General features: G+C 49.7%; 4 protein-coding genes across 5 annotated transcripts; all 4 read right to left on the bottom strand.

The window, feature by feature from the left end:
• Positions 1–1,023: 1,023 nt before the first annotated feature.
• AAFC00_006840 (uncharacterized protein) lies at positions 1,024–3,308 on the bottom strand (the record flags this gene model as incomplete). The annotated part of the gene is made up of 3 exons (XM_069346851.1): positions 1,024–1,207; positions 1,263–2,469; positions 2,528–3,308. The coding sequence occupies 3 exons, from the start codon at positions 3,306–3,308 to the stop codon at positions 1,024–1,026; spliced, it is 2,172 nt and encodes a 723-aa protein (XP_069199727.1).
• A 3,092-nt stretch (positions 3,309–6,400) lies between these two features.
• AAFC00_006839 (uncharacterized protein) lies at positions 6,401–9,811 on the bottom strand (the record flags this gene model as incomplete). 2 transcript variants are annotated; one of them, XM_069346850.1, is made up of 3 exons in its annotated part: positions 6,401–7,526; positions 7,576–9,291; positions 9,438–9,811. In XM_069346850.1, 3 exons carry the CDS (start codon positions 9,809–9,811, stop codon positions 6,401–6,403), a joined length of 3,216 nt encoding a protein of 1,071 aa, XP_069199725.1. The 2 variants fall into 2 exon arrangements, with proteins under 2 accessions (XP_069199725.1, XP_069199726.1); XM_069346849.1 differs by having other exon boundaries at positions 6,401–7,520.
• Positions 9,812–10,406: 595 nt separating this feature from the next.
• On the bottom strand, positions 10,407–11,085 carry AAFC00_006838 (uncharacterized protein; the record flags this gene model as incomplete). Its single annotated transcript, XM_069346848.1, has 2 exons — positions 10,407–10,592; positions 10,939–11,085. 2 exons carry the CDS (start codon positions 11,083–11,085, stop codon positions 10,407–10,409), a joined length of 333 nt encoding a protein of 110 aa, XP_069199724.1.
• Positions 11,086–12,220: 1,135 nt separating this feature from the next.
• AAFC00_006837 (uncharacterized protein) lies at positions 12,221–14,240 on the bottom strand (the record flags this gene model as incomplete). The annotated part of the gene is made up of 3 exons (XM_069348497.1): positions 12,221–12,629; positions 12,689–13,379; positions 13,433–14,240. The coding sequence occupies 3 exons, from the start codon at positions 14,238–14,240 to the stop codon at positions 12,221–12,223; spliced, it is 1,908 nt and encodes a 635-aa protein (XP_069199723.1).
• Positions 14,241–14,989: the final 749 nt, after the last annotated feature.

Here is a 14,989-nt window from a genome sequence, read left to right as displayed (position 1 = left end):
TGTAGTGGAGGTAGTAATAGTGGAGTTGAGGAATTATAGATTGTGGTTGTATGAAAGGCTAGATAGATACAGTATATGGGGTGGATTTGTTATAGTAGTGATTGTACTGTACAAGTACAGTATGGTAGATAAGAAGTGGTAAGATAAGGTTTAGACCATCTATACGATGGACAGGGTTTCTTTCGTTAATAAGTACACTATTAGCTCGCGAACAATTGCATGTAGATTACATAAATGTTCGGACTGCTTTTTTATACCTTGCTAGCTACTCAATATTGTTCCTAAAGGAAATCATCCTGATAGTCATCGGTAGACTCTGGTAAGCAAATTGACATCCTTTGTTGTTTACACAATCCTGTGACTTTCCACTTAGTGACGTCGTCTTTTACAAAGAAGCTCGCCAATTCACAGGGAGCTGCCGCGTGTTTGATGAGGTAAAATAAAGTCACTGTAGCCGGGGCTAGCCAGATTTACATACCAAATAACCAAACCAGAAAAAATGCTTTTCTCTTACGATTAGTTAAAGGTTAGGTAATAACGCACGCACACGTACTTTCGCACTTGCAGTCGTAAGTTGCACTGAAAGACAAATTTATCTCTTTGCTTGACTTCCAAGGGGGTAAAAAAGCTTGAGAAGTAGCTTACAGTGTATATATAAACAAAAAACGCCTCCCGAACCATGAAATCTTATCTTTCCAGGCCAGGAACGATCGAACGACAAGGTATCGTATGGGTACAATGCCCGGAAGAGATCCCTTCTTGGTGCCAGTTCTGGCGGATAAATCTCTCTCCTGTTGTCCCTGCCTGCTTTGATATGATTGGGGCAAAAAAAGAGAGGCAGATCCATGGTATATCCCGAAGCTCAAAAATCACACATGCTCCTTCGTTCCTGTCCAAGAAATTGGAAATTGGAAATGAATGTGCGCCCATCATACATCTTACCGTCTTTCCGTCATCTTATCATTAAGCATATTCATCTCTCGTTCTTCCTCCTCGTAACTTGCGCACGCGGCTGACCATACATTATTGCCTCGAATATGGCCGGTTCAGCGCGGCAATCTCCCGAGCAATGGTAGCCCACTCTAGTTCTCTGCGGACTGGTTCTCCGCGTTCTTCGCACTGAAGCTCTTCCCACTTGAGTAGTTCGTAAGAGAAGCGTAGATGAGGCTGAATGATGACATTCAGGCGTCTAGCGCGAACATAACAACTGTTTCGTGGTCAGCATGGTAAAAGTAGAGTCAAGAAGATTTCCGAAAGCTTACTATGCTCGAGGAAATGACAAGCCTAGCTTGCTCATGACTTCAGCGATACAGATCGTCGCCGATCGTGAAACACCAACTCTGCAGTGTACAAGGGTTGCTGTTCCTGCTTTACGACCTTCTTCAATGAAGTTCAGGCATCGCTTGAACTCTCCAGTCAATGGATCGACACCATTATCTTGAACTCCGTCGACATAGAGTACTTTCTCCTCGCCGCCCCCCTGCTCGACCCACACCTGCTTTTCCTTGTCGCTCCAGGATGCTGCTTCTCCGACACTGAGGATCTGCCCAATCCCCATCTCGCGAAGGAGCTCAGGGTTGTTGGCATGGCCAAGGTTGCCCAGATACATATGATCCATGATCCGGGATGGAAGCGAGCCATCCATCTTACTAAGCCACCCGGGACTAGGCGGAGCCACAGAAGTCACGAAGCCCGTGCCCCGGGGAGAAGACTGGAGGATGCGTGGTTGAATTGTGGACAAGAGTATGACGTCCGTTGGATAGGAAAAGAAGTTACGTCGATGCTTCATGTGCAAATCTCGATATGCAGTGTGGACTGGGACGCAATTGGCGTACATGTAGTATGCCAAGGCCAGCAGAGACGTCTCGGTGTAGCCATCCGCACAGTGCAAAAGTATCTTCTTACCCTCGCCAGGTGTGGGAAGATCACCATCTGACATGTGGATGTCTCCGGAAGAATCGTTGTCGAGAGGAACGATCTGGACTTTGCTGTCCTTCCTGTCCCGAGGCTCATCCGAGATGCCATTGGTCTGGCGGTAGATCCAATCACAGGCCTGCATCAGTCCATCGACTTCACCTTGAGACCAGGTGGGCGGCATAATGGATCCCGACGCGGGAAAGTCCAGCTGCGGAATTGCATCGTCGCTGACTCGTCGCTTTGACAGCAGCGAATTGAGTACCTTGTAGGCACCCTTGTCGGGAACCTGGGCTTGGTCTGTTGCCTCAATGAAGAGGTCGTATTTCAGAGCCTCCGATGGTAGTGCATTAGTAACCGCATCTTGAGGTGGGTTCAGCGCCGCATCAGGGGTCGGGCCAAGCCAGAGGTTTGGTGCGATCTCTGTAGCGGCAGACATCTGATGCATCTCAAAGCGCTCAGAGTGGAAGAAATCCATGACGCCACCCGTCGTATAACCTTTGGCATCGAGCGACACAATATCAGGATGCTCATCGGCTACCCTTCCAAATGGCTCTGCGATGTTTTGTCAGTTTTTTTCTCGGAAGAGTCGCACTATGGGGAGTTGTATCACCTCGAAGCACAAAAGTGCTAAAAGTCGGCTGCTCGGTGCCGTTCTCTCGGTTCTTGTTCCTCCATGCTTTTTGAGCCTTTGCGATCTTTATGGCCAATTGTTTGACCTCCTCTTTTGGTGTCGTTTCGTCACTATAGACAACGATGTCACTGACGGTGGCCATCTTGGCCGCTTGAATCTGGAAATTACGGACGGAAAAGCCATCTCGAGGATCTACATCCAGGAACTGAGCCACCTCCTCTCCGGTTCGCGTAGCGAGGAGCAGCTCATTTGGTGCGATAGCGCCCTTGAGTCTGGAGTGAGTGAGGTCCCCACCAGTCTTCACAATGGTGATGCCACGCATGCATCGAGGGGCTCGACGAGATGATCGTTTCTTCGGTGCGAAGAAAGCCAACTGGATGTTGTTGTCGGGGTGCAAGCCGTGAAGCCAGGGGAAGACCTCCTTAGGGTCCGGCAATGGCTGAGCTGCAATGTGATCTAACGCATCGTGCAACTCCTTTCCAGTCAGAGCATAGATGGAAAGAGAGTCACTGAGCTTGGGGTAATCATTGGGTGAGCTGAGCAGTGAGGAGGTCTCGATTATCGAACGCGAGCGACGAGGAGATTCTGGGGGAGTCGCAAGTTGGTGGCTCTTGGGCTGCGGGCCAGTCGGGCATGCTGGAAGATGTTTATTTGGAATGGGGACCGGCACTCCACGACTGGAGGAATTAATTGATTGTATGTCTGTAGGTGTCGAGGAACGGGAAGTGATTAGGCTCGGTCTGGCACAGACGGTAGCCATTTAACGCGTGAGGCTGACAGTCAAAAGGTGTTTTGACGTCCAGAATCGAGCAAGTGAGGCAATTGAGAGTTGAGTTTGGTCTGAAGATGATCACATTGACCTCCTGACACAGAACTTGGAAGCAATGGAGATGGGCGCTATAGATCTTTGTCTACAAGTTGTTCTACAAAGATAGCGGTATCTCGTGTTTACACGAACCGATAAGGCACCGGGGAAGGCGAATCTAGCCGCTGGCGGTGATAAATCACAAAATCGAAATAGAATTGGGGCTTCAATTATAAAGCACAATGGGTAGTGGCAGGAAAACGGATATCAAAAATGGAATTTTTACGATACAGGGCGAGATGAGGAAGAGTGAGGTGGTTATGTTGAGATAATGGGCCAGTCAAGTTGAGGTGCCTCAATCCCTCCTTCCCTCAATCGCATCTCGCTCTTTCCCTCTGAGTTGTCGCCAGACACTTGGCGCTTGACCCCGCGAATCCCTACTTCGCCCTGTCCCCGAAACGTGTTAGCGCGCCACCTTAGCTTCGCACTGGCGTGATACTTCCACGCACCCTGGGATTTGCCAACCGGATGCCATGGCTGCTCTGATGATAGATCTCGGTAGCTGAACGGGGCAATTTGACGTTGATTTGAGCATAAGAGGAGTCGCAGCCAGCTCTGCTCCTGATAATGTGTCTGTCTCGCATCTCGGCACATTAAACCACCTCACAGCATATCCTCGTGTTGTTGCTGCGGGTCTGCATACGGCAGGGTGGGTATCTGATAGAAGAACCAGGCCAAGACATGGGCGCCAAAATAGGGCGAGCCATGCATGGGGGTGACACTGATACCGAACCTTGTCAGGGACCAAGGCTGATTCGCCGCAACAGCAACCCGGCTACACCTACACTCTTATCGCCGGCACGGTGAGGGTCTCGATCGAACGATCGTATGGCTGTGATGACATTCCGTTGATTGCTATCGCGTTCCACAGCCTTGCGTAAGTATGAATGCGTTTTCGTGAATTTCTCTGCATCTGTGCAGTCAAGTAAGATAGCTGTAAGATAGCCCAGCAGACAAGACCAGCTACACACATCACCACACCTGTGCACAAAATAAATAAAATATTGTCACTATTGTCACCAGATGAAGAGGATTCAAAGTTCGGTCGCGCAGAAGCCAAGTCTCCAGCCCGCTCGCGGGAAGGCTGCACATCTCTCTCGGCCTAGACCGAACGGCCCACAACCACGCTATCTTGCCTGTCCTCCACACAGACAGACTTGCACCCCGCATTGTTCACAAGTTGATGGACGAAGCCAGAGGGCGTGCGCGCAGCGCAGGAACTATACAGTACCGAAGACGCAGATTCCAATTTAGTCCCTGTACTTTACAGATACAAGTACTTTCCAAATTACAAGATCGCTGATTTCAAACGGCCGTCTATCATAATGCGTAAGTATTCGCGTGAGAAGAAAAACCCTCATAAGCACTCTGATATCACGCGATCTACACCTTGCTTGTACTTGTATCGATACTGCAAATGCGGGACAGGTACTCGTCAGATGTCTCTGGACTCCGTCTATAAGTTCGGTACTTGTGCATGGCCACACAGACACAGTTAGTGAGAGTTCGTAGCAAATCATCGTGTGCGCCGAACGTTCTTGTCTCGTCGAGGCCATGTTTCGAGAACGGCCGGGACAGAGCAAAGATCGTCGAATGCAAGCATCGGACGGGGATCGACACCTGCGCGCCCACACACCCACTACTATTACTACATGTACAAGTACCTGTACCTACCTTACCTTGCCAATGGAACCGCTCGATACAAGATGCTGTTCCAGCTGCGTGCGGGGACGTAAAGCAGCAGTTCTTCCCGTGAGTCAGTGTGCAGTGCACTTCACGCCGTTGATGAATTAAGCAAATATGCGCCCTCCTTCACTATGTACCCTACTCTCATGGCGGTTTCGTTCGTTATTGACATCATCTCCAGCTCACATAACATACTGTACGGTCGATAGGTAGTCAATTTCATATAGCAATAGTACTGTACATCGAGATTGTGAGCTGTTATCAAGACGAGTGAAATGAGATTAGTGGAGAGTAATTCTCCGTCGAACAACATGCCATTGCAAGGACAGTATACAGACATCCCAATTTGAGGCCATTTCTCGCGATCATGCAAGTATGACCCCAAGCTCAAAACATGAGACACAAGGTGACGGAGCCGTCCAGCTAATCTCAATGTCCATTTCAGAAGTCACCAAAGCTCGTCTCTCGAAAAATCATAATACTGTATAGTAAGGTCAGGTACCTTACCTACATTACCATAGCCCACCTGAGGTACTGTAATTGTGTAGCTCAAAAGATTGTCATCCAAGTGCCGAACCCCCTTCCTTTCCTTCCTCTTCTTACTAGCAGGCACTATACCTAGCAGGCAGTAGGAGGCAGATCATGCACTATATCTGACGGGCAAGGAAGAAAACTACCGAACTAATATAGACGTCTGTGGATCAGCGAAACTTGTTCTTCTGATGCTCTGGGATGATTAAGATACTAGGTACTGTAGCTGTGGTTAGGATTGCAATTCCATGCTCTCTTCCCCTTACTTACCCTCGTTGCGCTGGCGACAAGCTCAAGGTTCACATTCCGACACATGGCTTGATGATTAGGCCGTTATATCGCAGTGCGTTGCCTTAAGGGGACAAGGTAGCTGAAGCATGAGACTTCGAGAGGGGGGGGGGCGTGGGGGCCGTGTAGTGCAGTGTACTGAGCTGAGCGGTTGAGCAGCTGAAGATATGGAAAAACAAGGAAGAGCTCACGATAGTATTTGGTGCTGTAGAAGATCTTGTAAATGTTGAACGCAATTGCATGGGAATATGTCACTTTCTGCTTGCTACTGTGTGACTATTGTCTTTGCAGTGCTCTATACTCTACTTGTGCATGTCTATTGTGGAACTTCGAATCCTGACTATCATGGTTAGCAGAAGAAAAGTTGAACATAACGCAGTGTTCAGATCCCCCTCGCTGTAATGGCAGTTAACGACGTGAGTTTGGGGGGGTTCCCTCTTGCCCTCTTCGTCACTCAATCACAGACGTATTCTCAAATATCCTCAAGCAATTCTAGCCAGCTCATCAGCAAGTCTAGAAAGATAAAACGTCCTTACATCCCCAGGCACACCCTCGAAGCCTTTAGCGATCCTCTGTATGTCTCTCCTGCCGCGTTCATAAGCGGCCAGATCTCTGTTCCCGTACACGTCTCGCCCAGCCGCATAGCCGGTTTCCATACTTGCATCCCGGAAGAACACGTTCACAGCCACGCTCAGTCCCTCGGTGGGCTCGGCGGCGTGTAGCCACACGGGCGGTATATAGAGTATCTCGCCTGGTTCGAGGTTTGCTTCATGTGCTTGAGCGGAAGAGATGTCGTCTGTGAAGGGATTGAGGTCTGAACTGGATGCGCCCGGTGCAAAGGACAGTTTCGTCACGTCGGTGGGTGAGAAGAGCAGGAGGCGTTTGCGGCCTCTGACTTGACAGAGGATGTTGGCCATGACGTCGTAGTGGAGCCACATGGTCACTGGACCTGAGATGCGGAAGGGCGAGCTGTGCATATTCTTTTGCGCGTATTGTAGAGATTCAGGGAGGCTGAAGTCGTCTGAGATGGATGGGAAGTCTTCGGCCAGGTTGGTGGGTTTGTCTGATGGTTTTTCGCTCGATAGCGCGCGAAGATACAAATGCTCCCCATTGCTTGCGGCGTTGATGAAGGATCCGAATGGCTGTGTAATGTATTTGAAGTTCTTCTTCTGGAAGGTCATGTGTGGTGTCGGGGATGAATGTACCACTACGTCTCTTGTCTCGCCGACCTTAGACTTGAGATAATCATTCGTCCAGGTCAATGTACAAGACCCGAGATCCACACCACACAATATGACAGGTCGACCTTCGTTCCGGACAAGTTCGAAATCTGCGGCACTCTCAATTGTCTTTCGTGGAATAGAAACTTGCTTTCCCTTGGTCGCCGGGGGTTTGGGTTGGTCTGCTTGACTAAGCTGAGATGGCATCTCGAATTGTCCATTAGTGGCTTTTGCCTTTCCATAGTCCGCGGCTTGTTCTGGCGAAAGTAGTCGCCAGTCGACTGTATCATGCTCAGAAGCGCCCAGCCGCAGGAGACAGCCATCGTTCCAGCTTGTACCAAATGAGAATGCCGTGGCACCTCCTCCCAGGATCAGAATGTCACTATTCCTAAGTCAGCATGATTTCTAAGATGCTCTATATGATTGTGCAAACTTACTCGGCTGTGTCCTTTGACTCATTTCCTAAACCCACAGCAGCGAACCCTGTAAGCAATGGTCGGTGCCAAGCTTCAATTTCGACGAATCTTCTGTTGTCGACGTCAAGAATTTCGTGCTTTCGATCGAGCAGATTGTCAGCTGCCACACCTCCGATAAGTAGATGAGATGTCTGGGTAGAAACGAAAAGTGCGCCGAAGCGGCCAAGGCAGCCCTTGTCTCCGTCCAACACCTCATGCATTTGGTTGGTACAATTCTCCAGTGTGACCACTATTCTACCGTCTGCAATTCGCAGCTCGAACACCCAAAAGTCATTGACAATTGTGCCATCTTGTTTTAGACCTCCTGTCAAGAATCCTCGTTCCGCCTGCTTGTATAAAAGGGTCATAGCAGCGCCGAATCGAGGTTCTATATGGTGAGGTGCCAGATCCGGGTAAACAGATTCGAGTTTTGTCCATCCTTCCTTGGGTTGCCAAAGTAGCCAATCGTTCAGGGCTTTACCTTGTGCATTCTTTCCGCCAAAGACGATGATGCCTTGAGGGATCTCGGGTAGATCTTCGACTGCGATGGCGCAATGGCGGTATCTTCCTTGTGGTAGGTCGTGCACTTTACTCCACTCGCCATTCTTGCGATACCAGCAAGACGAGCTGACCTTGTCTGGAGATGTTCGTCCTCCGATCAAGAGACAATCACTGCCGTCTATCGTTGTGATTGTATGGCACATTAACCCCGATGGTAGTGGAGGAGGTGTCAGTTCTGTTGAACCGTCATCGATAGTATATGTATCGCAATTGTTGAGGCGTTCGCGTGTGCCCATACCACCATGCACAGCAACTTTATCGATTATGGTTCCCTTCCTGTCAGAAGGCAGGGTGGCCGCGAAACGACGATGTGAAGGCTTGCTTTGGAACGGGAGGCTTCTGTAGGTCTGCTCATGTCCCTCATCTCGTGGTCCATCGGCAGCCTCTGCAGAGGAAATCGGATCTGCTTTCCCAGAAGTCTCGGACTCCGCGGCATCAGTCAGCTCTGAGCCCTTCTGCGAGACGAGTAAGAAGTAGTGAGAGCCAAACAACGCGAACTCCTCCCATTCATCGAAAGGCTCGATCTTGTCCAAGTCCATCCTTTCTTGCGGGCTGAGGAATTTCGAATCCGCCCACAGTTCCCACAACGAGCGGATACTGATTCCGGAAACAGGCCATCCAGCATGCTCAAATCTCTCGCGCATCTGATCCATGGTTCCTACGGAATGCAATGGTGTGTTCAACTTGACAAAATGCTTCAACATTGTCACTGCGAAGGGATGATCACGGCCGTCGGGAATCTGTTGCTCGAGTAAACAGAACTTGACATCCTCAAAGGTAGATGCCCATTTGAAGACGGCATTTGACGTTTCCCGTGTCATGTATGCAACGGAAACTTCGGCAGTAAAGAGAATAGAAACTGGCTCATTCGCCATATTGAATTCTTGCCGTAGCACATTCTCGAGTTCCTCGAGCTCGCGTAAGTCACAACCAATGGCCAGATACTTCTTCGATCGGGCGATCACTGTACTTCCGGCAGGCTGAAGTTCCAAGTCTGAGACCAAGTCGATCAGTGGAGCGTTACTCGTAATCATCTCATGCTTCTTTCGCATGAGCTGAGGGTAATCGACATCAACGAAAGTAACGTCGTCACAAAGCTCTGGGCTTCGTCCAAGATACTCAAATGGATTCGGATCACTGGACGCCTTCGTCAGTATTGGGGTGACGACCGCAACACACATTACACCACTGCAAACAGACATTTCTTGAAAGGCGCAAAGATAGGATATATTTCTCAAGGATATCGCCAAGGGGCGATATGCACAACACAAGTAGAGACTCACTATCCACATCCCAGATTGACCACAATCTTCTTCTTGCCAGGATTCTCGCTCAGGAAAGGTCGGACGACTGAATCGACAGCCTTCATGCGCAACCAATACCCTCGATTGATCAGCGGACTGCGTCGCTGGAACTTGCGCACAAAGTACCGGAAGTACTCCTTTTGGCCAGGATAGTAGAGCTTTTCGACCGAGCGTTTGGACACAATACTGCTGTTATTCGTATCCATGATGAACTCGTCAGTCTTAGTGGTGGCCGGGGTGTTCGATTTTGATTTCGACTTTGATTTCTGGGGGCGTGAGGGTTGGTTGATGGGTAGGTTCTTCTCATCACTTGCTACTTGGACCTGACCGTCCAAGTTTGGCGACGAGCCCATGTTGAACGGAAATTATTATTCGATCGAATGACTGGATATTACAACTTCTTTCCGCCGAATCCAGAGAAATAAAAATCTAGATATTTGAGATGGATGTGAATCACTGCATAGGTGCTCGAGAACTTGTTGCCGCAGCACGAAGAAAGATAAGAAAGAAAGTAGAGACTACTACAATTCAGATTTCGACCACTGCATACGGCAGAAACACCATGCGCATCATATATGTTCAGGGACAGCAGTGCGAGTAAGTACTGTAAATGATGTCGATGATTCGGTTTTCGATTTTTGAGTGGTCATAGCGTCGTTCCAGCTAACCCGCTTTTGGCAATTCCAGTGCAGGAGCGCGCGAGCAGAGTTCAATAACGGACTGTTTCAATCAACGAATATTAAAGCTTCTCGAGATCTTAGAGTTCAAATCTGACGTCGGACTAGGCTGTAATGGAGCAGGTAGCTGTTAGAACAATAAGCAAAGCGAAGTGACGGCGTCGCGATATCGTGTTCAGGGCATTTTGACGCGGCGCGTCCCTCATACACATAACATGTGTATCTTTGCGTTCGAGACAGATGGTCGGACTGAGCATTTCGAGTCCTTTGATCAATCATATGCGTCGTGTTGATTTGGGTCATCTCCGTCCTCTCTGATTTCCTGTTGGAGCACAATGGAGTAAACACTGGCTTTCAGCAGGGTGAAGACTGTGCTAGTCTTGCGTTCTAGTCCTCTCAACGCATCCAGGATTTCGACCGATGGCTTCGAGGCGAGATCTGCTAGGAGTGTTGATAGCTATTAGGGTACATCATCAGCAAACATAAATCACACCATGTCAAGTATAGATCAACGTGCAAAGTCCGTGAACCAGGAGCAACGTAGAGGGAGGTTCATCTCCTTCCTGCTCTCATGATCCGATAAGGATGAAGTGCGAAGCAAGTGACGCGACAGGTCTTCGTGATCGCGTGCGTGGGATGCAACACAAGCAAGAGAAACGTAAACCCCTCCGAAGAGAGCCAGTCCTCGTCCGCGCATCCATTCCAGACTAAACATGGAAAGTTGGCGTAATCCGGCCATTTAAAAATCGCAGTCGAGCAGCACAAAAAACATGACGGGCGAAAACAAGTGAAATGAAACTCACATCTTCCAGATTACCAGCCAACCGCGCATACTCGTCCAGAACCTCCTGTTCCAGCGGCGAAAGCGTCTCTTCTGCTGAACCACCACCGCCGACTAGACTTCCGCTACTGGCACCGAGATCTTGCGTGGAGGAAGGGTAAGCGGCCATTGCTTGTCTTTCACCACACAGGGTCGGCGGGTCTGTGGTAGTCAAGTAAACAAAGTGGAAAAACAGGCAAGAGCCCTTCGAGTAATGAAGGGTAACGAACAGAGAAGAGTCCAGGGATTGGTTTTCTTTATGCGACAAGTGAATATGACAGAGGCTCTTGAAGTACTGGTCAATGAATGTCGCTGTGTTTACAAGGGTACCTTAGTCCAGATTCATGGATCAAATGCTATTTGATATGATCGGTAGGTCAAGTACATAGGACATGTAGCTAAACCCTTGGCGCACACATGTTTCCGGGGGTTGCCAAGACCTTCGCAGGAACCACAAGTTCCACTGCACATGTTGCAGGGCTTGTCTACTGTGACTGTGAAATGTCTGTCCAACTAGAACTTGGACAATTCAGCAAAGGAAAAGAAACGCTATCAAGAACAGGAATTCGAAGTTCGAGAGCAAGCATCATACATATCGACAAATTCAGAACGCAAGGCAACAAGCAAAGGACCAAACGAAGCTTTGATTAACGAAGCAGAAATCCTCAACACCTAACCCCATGCTCTTGCACCAGCCACCCTATTTGTATTCCCTCGAGAGAAGAGGAACGTGTTCGAAACGAAAAACTCCAATGTACAGAACAGAAGAAACAGCACCAGAACCGGTAGCAGTGGCAGCTGGTGGTATGCAATGTGAGCCCCCCTCGGTTGGTTGGAACAAGAAAAAGCAAAGACTTTGTTTTCGTGACGGGCCATCATCATCCTTCTGCTGGAACCATTTCGCTTTCTGTCTGTGTAGGAGAACAATAATGTTCTCGGTCGCAAAGCAAAAAAAATTGTCATCATGATCTTCGTTGTGCCTCGTACTCGCCTTCCTCACCACTCGCCCTTGACTTCTACCCGCGTATGCCCGTGTTGTTCTTCAGACTTCTCATGCTCATCCGTGAATAACTTCTTGTGTCCGAGCCATTGACACCCCTACCTTTTCGGCTGGGCAGACTCAGACTTTTCCATTGATCCTGTTTCTTGCGACTCTCGATAGCAATGTCTCCATGGAATAAGCTCCTCCCTGTTGCTAATATGCTTGACTTTCTAAAGGACGAAGATTCGAAGGACTGGGCCAATGAAGATGATTTGGCGCCGTACTACCGGTTCATATCATCCATAGCAAACTGACCTTGATCATCACCGTCGTGGTGTAGAGTGACAGAGTTGAACTCCTCGAACGGATCCGCCAATTCTCCACCAGGAGTGGCCAGACCAGAGTCAAGTGGCACGCCTTTGAGACCACTGCTAGGCATGAAACCCTTGTTGACTCCGTTGGACTTTGTGTTCTCCAAGTCGATCGAATGCGATTCTCTCACATTCCGGAAATTGACCGTGTCGACGCCACGGCCCTGTGTGGGGATGATTGGGGGCTTCTGATGTCGCAGAAGTGCCCAAGATGTAGTACGGAAGAAAGGGTGAGACTTGACGTCTGAAGCACCAGCACGCGAGCCAAGACGGCGGAGCTCATCCTTGATGAGTAGTTTACGGACAAGAGATTTGCAAAGGCTGGGTGATAGAAATTAGCGTTGATTGAAACGAGGGATTGCCACAATAGGATAACTTACTTGGACACATTAGGTGATCCTGAGCCTTCGGGGAATGGCACTTCGTCCCTGAGGATGTTTGCAAATGTAGCGTTTCGATTCTTTCCTTTAAAGGGAGTTGTGCCGTAGAGCATCTCATAGATCAAGATACCGAGGGTCCACCAATCAACAGCACTGGTGTGTCCGCATCCCTTGATCACCTCCGGAGCAATGTACTCTTCAGTACCGACGAAGCTATTGGTACGGAAGTTATTGATACATGATTTGGTATCAATGACGGGGGTGTTATGAGGGTGCGAGGAGACACCGTTGCGAGATCCCATGATCATGGTCGGCACACCGCCCGGGTCGGACTGCTTGCTCAGGTCAAAGTCCGAAAGCATGATATGTCCAGATTGATGGAGGAGGATATTCTCGGGCTTCAAATCACGATAGATGAAGCCCATGAGATGCAGGTACTCGAGCGCGGCAGTGACCTCGGCTGCGTAGAAGCGAGCCGCATCTTCGTCGACACATTTGTTAGGACGGGTCTGCAGGGCGCGGAAGAATTCGCCACCACTGCAGTACTCCATGCAGAGATATAGATGGTCTTCTGACTGGAATGAGTGATAGAGGGTGACAATGAATGGATGGTTACTCGTTGCGAGAATCTCTTGCTCGGCAAGAGCACGCTTGATCTTATTGCGTTTGATCATTTCTTTCTTGCTCAGGACTGGAAACAGTTAACAAATCATTTCTCGATGGTACGCAGACAAGTGGACTCGCCTTTCATGGCATATAGCCGTGAGCTTTTCTTCTCTCTCACGAGGTACACTTTACCGACATCGCCCTTGCCAATCAACTTAATTTTATCAAAACTGCCCGGGCCGACCTCGACGTTTCTGACTTTGATGCTGTTGCTGCTATATGTCCTTCTGAAGGCAGCGGCGCTCCTGATCTTGCCGATGTTGGGAACGCCGGGTATGGGCAGCAAGTCTGGTGAACTGCTCATGGGGACTGTCTCCAGCATCGATTGAGCTGAAAGATTCGAGTGAGTCTGAGCCAGCGATGGCGGCATCTCGAGTTCGCCTGTCGTCGGCCTCTCGTCCTTGCCACCCGATTTGTTGAATAGACCTTGTGCATTGGGTGCACTCGCGACTCGTCTCAATTTCCTAGCCAGCTCTTCCTTGCTTGCCAAGGCGGCGGCGTCCTCTTGTCCATTGCCAGCTTTCTTGATGGGCGTGTCCGGAGGAGAAGGCGGTACACTGTCCACGTCGTGATGCCGTATGGCAGGCGGGCCTTGGTGGATGAAATATGGATTCGCTTGGGCGGTGGGACTCATGGCATCATCGAGGGCATTGCCTTCACTGGCGACAGTGTGACTGCGATTACGACCAATGTGCGGTAGAAACCTGCTGTTCCTCACTTTGTGCTTCTCGACTGAGCCAGTCGGGGTCGACGAGCCGTCCAGGTGAGGGCTTCCCCCTCTCGGAACTAGTCTTTTCCGACGTGACGAGAGCATCTTTGGAGGTGGAGAAGGAGTTGATGCGGAAGAAGTTCTTGAGCTTCTGACCAACTTGGCTGTTGGGACCATGTTGGACATTCTTGTTCGACACCCCGCTGAAGGTGCGTTTATCCGTGCCAGGCATTCCGGCTGTGACGCTGAGTGAACCGAAGTGGAAGCGACGAGTTGGCTGATGGACCGCGTCTGGACACGGCGAAGGCGATGGCGACGACGACGACTCGTCGTTGTTGGATGCAAATCAATTGCCACAGCGACCTGTGCTGCCCGTGGTGGTTTGAATTGTTATCAGGTCGGAAAACGCACGACGATGTATTATTGTACGGCTGGCGGGCCAGAACGAGGGGATCACCGGATACTTTGGCTCGGCGCAAGCTTAGCCATACCCCAAGGGCGAAGGGTCGCGGATGGAATTGTGTGAATATTCAATAGATAAAATGTGGTTTGTGTGACGAAAGATGGCGTGCCCCAACTTGTTGTGTTGTGGAGACTTTAGTCAAAAAGGGATGTGTGATTGATGGAGTGCTTGTACTTGTACAATAGTAACAGGTATGGGTGGGGACAAGAGTGTGAGCGGAAGAAAGAAAGCGGCTTCGGGCTTCTCGCAAAACCAAGTGGAACTCTGCACACACGCGATTGTACTGTATTCGTGGTTTAATCGGCAATTGTAAATAACCTGAATTGTCTTGGCCTCTCCAACAGCTTTCGGCTGAGGCACAGGCACAGGCACAAGAGGCACGCGTATTATCGACTGACGTTGACGAGTAAGGTACAAGTACAGTAAGCAAGCAAGCAAGCAAGCAAGCAAGCGGAGCAGAGCG

Source organism: Neodothiora populina (genome assembly GCF_041146345.1).
Source record: "Neodothiora populina strain CPC 39397 chromosome Unknown canker_contig_8, whole genome shotgun sequence".
Lineage (NCBI taxonomy): Eukaryota > Fungi > Ascomycota > Dothideomycetes > Dothideales > Dothioraceae > Neodothiora > Neodothiora populina.
This window is presented reverse-complemented; position numbering and strand designations above follow the sequence as displayed.